This window comes from Rhamphochromis longiceps, linkage group LG6 (genome assembly GCF_057381845.1).
Source record: "Rhamphochromis longiceps isolate RC_006_pf linkage group LG6, R_longiceps_female_GT1.1, whole genome shotgun sequence".
Taxonomy (NCBI): domain Eukaryota; kingdom Metazoa; phylum Chordata; class Actinopteri; order Cichliformes; family Cichlidae; genus Rhamphochromis; species Rhamphochromis longiceps.
The window spans coordinates 45,234,064-45,245,518 of NC_140562.1; the positions used below are offsets into that span (position 1 = coordinate 45,234,064).

Genomic DNA, 11,455 nt, shown 5'->3' on the forward strand with positions numbered 1-11,455 from the left:
TCATGGTCCAGGGCAGCTCCAGTGTCCTCCTCCCCATGCGGAGCCCTCATCTCATCACCTGTGCTACCCACCTGTACCTGATCCTCGAGTAATCTACAGACGGTATTTGAGATCAGCGTCCTCATCTCTCCTTCGCCTGACCACATTTTGGTAACCGACTACCTAGCCTTGTGTTCGCTGCTTAAAGACCTGCACTTACCTGTATGCTCTCTGTGAATCTAGTCTCCATGTCTCCCGTCATACCTCATCAATCTGCAGCTCAGGATTCAGGACGCTGGTCTCTACGCGGCCATCACTTGGCTGTGACCCGCGTGTCTTCAGACACACGCTTCTCACCTTCTCCACCTGCCTGCCCTCCTGCCACCATCTCTCACGAGTCACTGAAAGGATAATGTTGAAAACGCTTCTCTCATTTCTCACTCTGGAGCTCATCTGACCGAAGCAGTCTCACCTCCCCCACCAAGTAAGATTTCCTCATCTCAATCCTCACATCATCCACCAAGTTACCTCTGCAAACCCACCTACGCTTTCCCTATTCCTCCGCCTGCAGTCATGACCCGCTCGTCAGGAAAAACCACATTTGTGTAGCCATCCAGTTGTGTCTAGCTGTCAAGAAAACTTTCCCCTGTGTAGTAACCAAATTCCCTGGGCCTGTTATAAAATAAAACACTTAAAAAGTATTATTGCCTTCCGTGTTGCATCTGCTTGTGGGTCCATATTCTCACAGCAGCCTCCGGGCCGTGAGCCACTAACATTTCATATAATAAATCTAAGAGGTCGGTCTCACATAGCAGCATTGTGCATTTACAGTAAAAATGGATATGGTCTCTATGGATGCTACTAAGTTTCTTAGATAAACACAGTTTCGTTTACATTTTGTATCTTACTGTCTAATTTTGCTTCGCCCTTTTCCTCTTTATTCTCCTCCATAAAACATCTCTTTAATACATGTTGTTTCCTGTATTTCTTTAACTGAGAAAAAGACTGTATAAAGTGATGCACTCAGGTGTCTCTCTTAATAACTGGCTGGTCTGCAGGAGTCTGTCACTGTGTCACACAAGTACATAAATGAAACCATCAAATGAATAAATCTAGAAGTTCCATGCAGACAGTCATCGTCATCATTATTACTGAAAACTGTAACTTGAAAGTGTTTTATTTCTCTGACAGATGAACAAAGGACCTCTGTATGTTCACTGTGACTCACTTGTTCTTAACCTTTGCATAATTCAACATTTGAATGTTCAGATAGGCTTGTGGGGCTGCTTACTGGGGGTTGGTCTAATTTTTCCTTTAAAAATCTTCCTCCTGACTGTTCATTGCACTGGCACCTACAACCAGAACACACTGGGAGAACAACGGAGGACGGCAACAGTGTCCATCTGACATCATTCACTACAGGTAAGAGTCACTTTAAAAATGATAAAGGAAGTCTATTAAACGCTATGGTCAGTTTTGTTCTGGTTCTAAGGCCACTGGCTTCTAGCAGATCAAATCAAATCACTTTTATTGTCACATCACATGTGCAGGTACATTGGTACAGCACATGTGAGTGAAATTCTTGTGTGCGAGCTTCACAAGCAACCGAGTTGTGCAAAATACAATAATGTAAACAAGCAGAATACAAGAATGGCTAAATCTGAAACTAATAAATATATGTACAATATATAATAGTATATGTATTTCTGGATGTGTATACTAAATATTTTCCTACGTGTGTGTGTGTACACATATTTTACGAATTAAATAGAGTAAACAATAATAAATATATAAAAAATCACTGCAACATTGTCTACTGTATCTCTATTACACATTGTGATTGTGTGTGTGTATTTTATTAGAATAAATGCATTAAAGTCACACTTAAAGTAGTTTGTAGTTTTCTCAATCAGTAGATGTTTGCTAGTTGTTTTTAATCTCCACAGTTTGAGTTAGAGGAGAAGTACAGACGAGGTCAGAAGGAGTTTCACTTTGTGGAGGCAGAGAATCAGAATCAGAAAGACTTTATTTATCCCCAATTAAGATACAGCAGAGCAGCATGACATTGAAGATAAGGACAGGGCATAAACAGGCAGTAAGGATGAGACAATAAATACACAGAATATACACAGCTTTAAAATTAAAAGAACAAGAGAAAGAGAAAGCAGATAATGGGGTGCTGAGAAGTCAAAAGTGGCAAAAGAAAGTATGTGAGGCTGGTATAGGACATGTCTGAGGACAGAGGTAAGCTGTGTGGTAGGAGTGTCAGATGAGTTCAAGGTGGGGGTGGGATTACATCAGGGATCAGTCTGAGTCCCTTCTTGTTTTGGAGCAGATGAGGTCACTACTCTATAGTGAGAGTAGGGAGCAGGTGAAGTTACGGTGTGGAGAGAAGAGGAATGAAAGTCAGTAGAAGCAAGACAGAATAGATGTGTGTGAATGAATGGATTGTCACAGAGAGACAGACAACCATCCACACTCACATTCACACTTATGGGCAATTTAGAATCACCAATCCACAGTTGCAATTATATAATTATAATTGTATTATATAATTAGTTGCATTACAAAGGTTTTTCAGTTATCTGGACAAAAAAAATAAAAATCTGCTCACAATCAGCTGATTTCAATTCATGTGCAGGAGGAGACTCTTGGAGAGGTGCAGTGATACAGCTTTGGAGGAGAGGCGATATGAACATTACTTTTATTTTTATTGCAGAAAGAAAACAAGAGTTTGGTGGTAAAGTGTAAACTTCAGCTCCTTGAAAGCACCTGCACTGACAACATGCTAATCCAAAGCTCGCCATGAACTCATCTTTAACTGATTTTAAAGATGAAGAATCCAGATTTTCAAGAGGCAACAAAAGCAGAGATGAACAGTCATCCTGCGGCCTCCATTTCTACTGTGGAAAGTCTCTTTATGCTGGTTTTCATTGTATTCATACATAAACACTAAAAGAAAGATTGTACATGTTTCCTCATTAGGACAAAGATGTGTGCTTTTGTGTAGGACTGTATCCTTCTGATGTGCGGGACTATAACCGGTAATTATAAGACAAAATTTATGTAACAAATTACTTTCTCTGGCAAGTAATTATTTCTAAGAAAACTAACGAGTAATCTGTAATATGCTGCTTTCTTGAGTAAAATCCCAGCACTGTAAGGACCAAATTATTTTTATCATGTCCCATAAAAGTTGGAAAGGACTTAAAAGAGGCTCTACGCTCTTTGTACCATGACCACTTTTCAAAACATAGTAACTTTCAAAATGCCTTTATGAAAAGCATGAATGATCCCAGCAACATAAACCTGTTTCACTCCTCACACTGACTCGTGGACACAGACTGAACGTCAATGCTGAGAGAAATATGAGAGAAATAACCTTTTTATTTCTGTTGGTTTCAGGTCTCTTCTTCCTTTTGGGCAGCAGCTGTGAAGGTTTGTACTTGACTCTCGTCACACTGTTGTTTCATGAGTTTTTGGTGCACCTTCAGTCGGACTTTGAAGACTTGCTCCTCTCTAACATTGACCTTATTCAGTTATAAATTGGTGCTAAATGCTGAAAAAAATCCCTGAAAGAGCAGAGCTGATAATCTGGGAGAATTAGAGACAGTTTTGTTGAACAGATTACATGTGAAGCTGTAATATATTCAGTCTTCTTATTGGTATTTGTGTCTCTGTTTGTTAAACCCACTCAGATGGCTGCGTCTTACTGGGTTATTGTAGCGGTCGTTCTTTTGATGACTGCTACAAACGGTGCGACTGCTATTGAGACACACGAGCTCGCACCAATTGTTCAAAACATTCTGAACAGGTGAGTGAACTTTCTGTGAAATACTAAAGAAAAACTGATGATGATGTTTACAGCAGCTGTTTTTAACAAGCAAACTGTGAGCATCAGAGTAACATGTGACAAATATGCTAATAAAAGTGTATCACACTGGACTCTAACACAGATCAGCCTCTGTTTAACTCTGTCCAAACTCTCAGGGAAACAAACCAACACTGTTGTGGTTTCATGTAAATCTTTCCAAGTGAAATCAACATCAGAACCTGTGTGTGTGTCTTTTGGCAGGTACACACCTAGCTACGGTGCAGACGACAACAGGTCAGTAACAAAGGTCACTTTAATCTGCAGCACAGTACTTACAGTGTGCTTTATAGTAACGTGGCAGAAACAGAGATATTTAGAACTACATGTAGAAGCAGAGACTGAAAGAACAAATGCAGCATTACATACTCACTGTTATTCATAACTGGATGTTTAAGTTGTTCTCAATTTCAGGGCTTAAAAAAATCCAAAAAAAGAAATAGACTGGTTTCCTCAGCAAAAGGAGACTGAACTCACTTTGTCTGGTTTAACACTCTGGATACTTGAATCTGCACGTTATAAAGAAAATGTTTTACAGGTGAATATTCTCTGTTTACTTCGACAGACAGTTCCCCATGTTCAGTGTGGCCGTGAGCGTCCCACGCAATAAAGACAAGTTTGATATGAACAAAGTCACTGATGATGATGGTGAAGCTGTGAGGACGAAGATTCTAAACTGTGACGTATACATAGGTAACAGAGTGGTGGCAGCCACAGTGCTGAGATGGCCTAATGTTCAATATCAGTGTCCTAATGCTCCTGTACAGTGGTCTGTCCCAAAAAAATGTAATAGAAAGGAGATAAAGACATGGGCTGATATTGCAGCATTTTGTGATGAAGAATATATTGAAAATAATCTGTATCCTCAGGCTGCTCATGCTGAGTCCCGAACCCTGAACCATTTCGAAGAAAAAGACCAAATTAGGAAAAACTCCAAAGATGATCTGATGGTTTTCTACGTCCCTGCCTCCCCATGTGATGACTCATGTACCAACCCAGGGAATACTCGGAATATTCTCAGTAAAATACCAGCGATAACAGACTGGACGAATTATGTTGTTGTGTTTTCAGATGTATTTAAACCTGATGATAATAATAATAATCGTGTGAATGCACTGCGTGGATCACTTGAGAGGCTTGGGTACGCAATCGCAGAAAAAGGGACAAAGGAGGAAGAAAAAAAGTCAAATGGTCTAAAGCATATATTCCGATGCTACAGGCAGCAACAAATGGATGAAATGAAGTGTCTTATCTGCAATACCAATGGTGCTGTTGCAGAAAAATGTATTAAAACTGCTTGGCAACAAAGGGGAGAAAGAGAATAAGACCAAGCGGAAGAGTAACATGCAGAGAGGAGGAGTGATGAGAGAAAATCATCAGAATTAACCAGAGAGGGAAAAAGAAAAACAGAAAATGTAACCCGTGCTTTGCATCGTTTTCCTGCATCCATGTCTAACTTTTAAATGTGTGTGTTCGTCACAGCAAGATTAACATGTGCTCCTGAAATCACAGCTGCATCGTGCACTCTGGTCATTCTGGTCCACGATACTGTCGGCGCCTCTGATTGTGTGAACTGAAACACAAACAGTGTGTGTAGAGTGTAATCCATTTATAGCCTCTGATACTGTCTCTGATTAAAGCTTAATAAGCTGCATCAAAACATGTCACAGCTTTGTGGTGGATTTTTGTGTGATATGTATAACTATGTAACTATATACACTATATATCTATGTGAACTGAACATATATATTTTAACTTTCATGTAGAGTCTTAAGCGCAAGACATTTTGCTTCACCGAGGTTTATTAGGGTGGCACAGTAACAGGGCAGTTGATGCTGTTGAGAGTTCGCCTGAATAACTCACTCTCCAGCTCCGGTAACTAACCTTCCCTAATACTCACTCAACGTCTTTCATGCAGCACAACCAAAACAGTAACATTGTAACAGAGATCCTGAACACATCACAATAAAATATCATACGATATAATCACACACACACACACACTTTGAACCACACTGAAGTGTTTTTATATATGAGAAAGCATGTAACCTATGTAGTTATAAGATTATATGTTATAAGATTGTGCCACTTGCTGTATAAGATTAAATAATTAGGATTAATGTGTGATGTTTGACCGTGTCATGACCTCTTGTGATAAGCCAGAGCAGGGGGTAGCCAGAGTCCTGACTGGCCTCTGGCCAAGACCTTGGCCGCTACCTGACCCCTGCAGCTGTGTTTGGATGGGTGGGAAAGTTACCCAGCAGCAGGGGGCGGGGATACTGGTTGTTGTGATATTTTGATACCATGGTAGCATTTACAGGATATTGTTTTATACAGGAAAACTGTTACTCAATAAGGCCCATCTACTAGTTGTTTTTCTCTTTCTCTCTGACCCAAGAATTGATGTGTAAGACTCACAGGCTGGTACCCCAAGGTCGAAAACACCACAGAGACGAGACCACTTCCTTACTCCCATCCTCCCTTCCTTATCTCTTAGAAAAAGGCTCGTTAAAGGCCAGGTGGTTTGTTTCAGAATTCACTAATGAAAGAACTCTGTATTCTATGTCTAGGAGTGTATTTTGCTGGGATGATCATAAATTGTAGCTGAACTGATAAACTACACACAGGATACTTCTTTGCTCACAAGGCAGGAAGACGTTTCCTTATTTGGTCTGTACCGGTTTGAACTGGGAAAGCTGACACACGAACCTTTTTTTCCCTCTATATAAGCTGTTATGTACTAAATAAACCTTTGAGTCGATTGGGAAGGCAACCTAAAGCAGTCTCTGTTTTCTTGTTCTCCCAAGCTGCTCCCGAGCTCGTACTAACACGCTGAGTGGCATACCTGAGTGTTACTTTAAATAATTAGGAATCTTAGAAGGAAAGGACAGAACTCTGCTTATCGCTCGTGCCTTGGAGGGAAAACCGGGATGGACATTTTTTCCTTCACTGGTCCTTATATATTAGGGGACCAGAGGACACCCCCAGCTCTTTTTTCCCCTCTGCTGTTGCTCTCTGTCCATCTCTGTGTTGCTCTGCTGTCTGTGCTTAAGGCTGTACACCCCGGGGTTTTGCTTTGCTTGCTGTCTGCTTTGTAATTCTCTTGCTAAATGTCTGTATGTATTTTTCCTGCTGTTCATATGACTCAGTGTAAAGATGCTGCAGGTTTCCTATTCACGGGTCACTCCACAGAAACTCTGTCATACAAACTGTCGGCTCCCAGATTTGAAAGCCAACATGGTAACCTCCTCCAGCCAGCGGTGTGGAGATCCAGCCAATTACAATCAAATCACTCAAAAAGATCCTGTGGAAACAGCAGAGTTATTGAAACAGAATAAACAGAATCACATGAACACTGAAACATTACAACACACAGCAAAGCAAGCTGAGCAAAGCCCGGGTGTAGAGCCTTAAACACAGAGAGAAAAGAGCCATGATGTCACCTCCGTCCCTCCATAACCCCTCCTGCAGCTGATGGGTAACTTTCCCCTTGTCATCCAGCTAAAAACAACAGGTGCAGGTCAGGGGTCCGGCCAGGCGCCATCTTCAGGTGGGCCAGCTTTGCTGTGTCACAGTCGGCCATAACGTGATTAAAGTTACACATCGGTCCTAATTATTAAACCTCGCTACAAGCAGTGCACACCAACAGATGGCATAAACCGATGATATATGTGTGAATAATACTTAACATGGTGATTCCAATCAAGGGTGTAGATTTGGTTTTGGCATTGGTGGGGACGGATGATTCAACCACTGAACCCTGCCCCGTTTCTTTATTTCCCCTTTTCGTCTTTGCTTCTTGATAAAAAAAAAAAAAGGAGAAATATACTTGCCTACATATGCTATTCTACCTGCTTTTAAACCATTTAAAATCACAATTCGTAGTTTTATATGTGAATTATATAATGTTAAATTACTATTAAACAAATGACTGACTAAATAATTTTAGGCTTTAGTTTACTTCAGCCGTATTCCATATAACTCAGGTATCATACAAAAATAAAAACAGCTTCAAATACAGTCATGACAATAAAAGAATATGACTTTAAGGACTTAACAACATTACTTCAGTTATAATACACCATCTGTTATACATTAGCACTAAGGGAAGACTCAATGACCTGGTTGTTTTTGTCCATAAAACTACTCGTCTAAGATGACCACAAAGTAACAGATCTCTCAGCAACATTATGCAACATTTTAGGCACTACTGCGCCGATCAAGTCAGCTGGGATGTTCTCTTCTGCTTGTTTTCTTTTTTTTCTTTCTCAACAGGTGATCCAGGTGATCGATATATGCATCTTTTTCTTCTTCTTTCTCTCTGCTTATTCTGTTGGTTTTTTTTTTTTGTTTGTTTTTTGCCCTTCTCCCCCGTCCCTCTTCTCAGCTGTTTCTCTTTCCCTCTTTCTTTCTCCCCTTCTTTCCTCCAGTCAAGTCTGTCCCGTATTCAGTAAGTGAAAATAAAATAAACAATAAAAGGTGAATAAAATGGACCATTACGGCAAGGCTGGGATGGTCAATTTGGTAAAGTAAATCCGTTGGGCATCTTTCTTTGTCTTTAGACAATAATTCTGATGCAAAAGAGCCAAACGGGACAGGCAAAAGAAAAGAAAAGAAAAAAGAAAAAGCTGGGATGTTTTATTCTAAACATGAACTACTGTTACAGCAACAGACACGGACTACTGGTGTCCCACACAACAACTCAATGTCCTCTGTGTGAAGGAGCCAAACACATGCCTGCTCCTCTCGTTAATCACCAAATCATCAGTCAGTCACCTGTGACCTCGCATCTTCACCTCTGTCTGAGCTACAACATGGCAGAGCTGCCTCTGTCACCTGATAAATAACAGTGAGACATTCAAATACATGCAGTCACACATGTGCTTCAAATACAGTCATGAACCACCAAGTCATCATCCAGTTTCACCTGTGACCTTGTGTCAGCATTGCTCTCTGAGCTTTGTGTTGGTTCTTCTGTCACCTGACAAACAGGACAAACATGACAATAAGAATAAAACGTGGAGCTGCTTCAGTGTTTCTGTCACTTTGTGCAGATCCTGACTCATCAGTGATGTTTGTAGGCTGAGTGCATTTTTAAAACAATTTGTGCAAACTGCACTCCAAGGTGGAATACTTGCAAAATCGTGACTACCTCATGATATATTGTCTCAAAAATTAATCCTATGAATATGTCAGAGGCATTAGGATGAAATTATTGTGTCACCAACATTTTAACGTTAGACATATAATTCTAACAGCCTCTGTAAACTAATATCCGGGCTGCTCGAGGCTGCCGTTTTCTCCGACAGCTTCAATCAAAATTAGAAACGCTGCTCTGAGACTGAGAGAACTAACAGTGCTGCCTGTTGTGCAGGTAGTTTCCAAAACACGTTATTCTTGGTTACATACAGTTTCAGACTGATGTGGGCCAAAGCCTAGCACAGCCTGTAACGTTATTGTGACACATTTTATGAGTGAAGTTGACTTTAAGTGAGTTACAGGTTTCTTTGAAAAATACTTTCTTATATCCAGCTTCTTCCTCCTTGCTGCCGTCCTCCTCTCCTTGCAGCGCAGGTTTGCCGCTGCTGAAACTAAACAGGGCTCCCTGAAAGGCTCAGCCAATCACATTGGTCATATTTGTCACATGATGTAGGACTCCAGCAGAGAACGTAATTTCTATCGGTTTTGTTTTTCTTTACTCAAAGAGATCAAATTATTGGTGGGGACAATTCAATAATCGCTGGATATTGGTGGGGACATGTCCCTTCCGTCCATGCCAAATCTACGCCCTTGATTCCAATATCTATAGTATAGTAGTGATGTGCGAATCGATACTGAAATATTGATTCCTGCGATACCAGTCATTTATGTTCTAGAATCCATTCATCCATTCGCTTCCGCTTCTCCTTTTCAGGGTCGTAGCGCTGGAGCCTATCCCAGCTGTCATAGGGCGAGAGGCGGGGTACACCCTGGACAGGTCGCCAGTCTGTCGCAGGGCCAACACACAGGGACAGACAACCATTCGCGCTCACATTCACACCTAGTGGCAATTTGGATTATCCAATTAACCTATCCCCACAAGCTGCCATCATGTTTTTACTTATTTAAATTTGTAATTATTTATATATTGTCCGTTTGATTATTTTTATTGAAGTTGAAACTAATACACAAACTTCCAATAAACAGAGCTCCTGGATGTTTTTGGCTCAATCATTTATTCCCTGTGTAGTGGCAATTCCTTTTGTTTGACCAACCAAACATCCCACAATTAAAAGTCCACAAGCCACTGCTGCACTGAGATACTGTTTCGTACGCAGGCAAAAGAAGTCCACTGTCCAAACTTGAAAGTTGCGTTTTTATGGTTTATTTTATCCAGTTTGGCGATAACAAGATCCATTTTTTTTTGTTACTTCCTGCTGCTTCTCCTGCTCTGGTAAAAAACCATAGGCCCACCCCAGTGCATGCTGGTCCTATACCAGTCTCTTTATTTATAGAAACAAAAATGGCCCTACAGCTCTTACTGACTAATTTAACAAAGTAACATCAAACAAACAATGAAACAAAATATTAACCTACAAATAAACTTGTAAATAAATTCCAAAATATAAGTAAACTAACAACAAACGTAAACTAATTTCAAAATAAGAAAAAATAAGAACAAATAGCTCCAACACCCTGCATTTAACTTGTCAGTTCCTACAAACACAGTATTATACTGTAATACAGACAGCAGACACAAGAGGGCGCTGTGCTGCCGGCAGACCTGTCAGTACACTGAGCTGGAGGGATGAAGGTTGTAGACGCTGCAGGTTATTGAGTCAGTCACTGTAGTTTGGTTCAGTTTTTGTGGATCTGCACACGTCCTACAGATGGATCTGAGCAGCGAGGCCCGCTGTGCTGCTTTATGGGTCGGTGTCACCTGTCAGAGGCAACCTGGTTAAACATTAACGGGAACAACCGGATACAGAGGAGATCATTTTTTCTGAATCCAGCCTTCCTTCCCTTCAACGGGAACATCGCTGCGCACATAGAAATAATGCATTAGATTGAAAGGTTAGCTCATTGGTCCACAGTGAGGAGCTGGCTCAGACAGGAAGTGCTTTTTGGGTCAGGTATGATCTTTCTCTCATGTCTGATATTCTTCTGTGCAGACAGGCATGTCTACAGTGTCGTTTGACCCTGACGCTACAACCCACACAGCTCCTGCACAAACTGTCTCCTTCAAAGTTACCTTACTGTAATTTACCTGTTATGCTGACAGCAGTTCTTTTATATTGTTACATCTGCTGGTGGGGATCTTTTTCTAGCATACACGTGTCGCTAAAATAAGTTATCTTATCTTCACTCTTGACTCAACAACAGTCACAGTAGCACCAGCACCTGGCCACACCACAGAGCAGAGTAAGATTCTTCCATCGCCAAGTTTGAACGTAACTATAACATCACTTCCTGTTTCCACAACTTTCCCCCCAACTTTATTTTCCACAGCTCACACAGAGCTACAAAAACAAGGAAGTGGACTGTATTGCATCAGCTCAACCCAAACGTGGAGCAGCGTGGAGTTCATAATGACGAATCTGAGTTTGAAGAGTCCGTGAAAGCAAA

At 40.9% G+C, this 11,455-nt stretch overlaps 1 protein-coding gene and 1 long non-coding RNA gene across 2 annotated transcripts; both read left to right on the forward strand.

Moving 5' to 3' along the window:
- Positions 1–3,677: 3,677 nt before the first annotated feature.
- On the forward strand, positions 3,678–5,175 carry LOC146668881 (uncharacterized). The gene is made up of 3 exons (XM_085408771.1): positions 3,678–3,793; positions 4,055–4,087; positions 4,416–5,175. Exons 1-3 carry the CDS (start codon positions 3,678–3,680, stop codon positions 5,173–5,175), a joined length of 909 nt encoding a protein of 302 aa, XP_085264897.1.
- Positions 5,176–10,308: 5,133 nt separating this feature from the next.
- Positions 10,309–11,454, forward strand: LOC146668882 (uncharacterized). Its single transcript, XR_014911918.1, has 3 exons — positions 10,309–10,962; positions 11,213–11,251; positions 11,339–11,454. It is a non-coding gene; the product is annotated as an uncharacterized LOC146668882 (long non-coding RNA).
- Position 11,455: the final 1 nt, after the last annotated feature.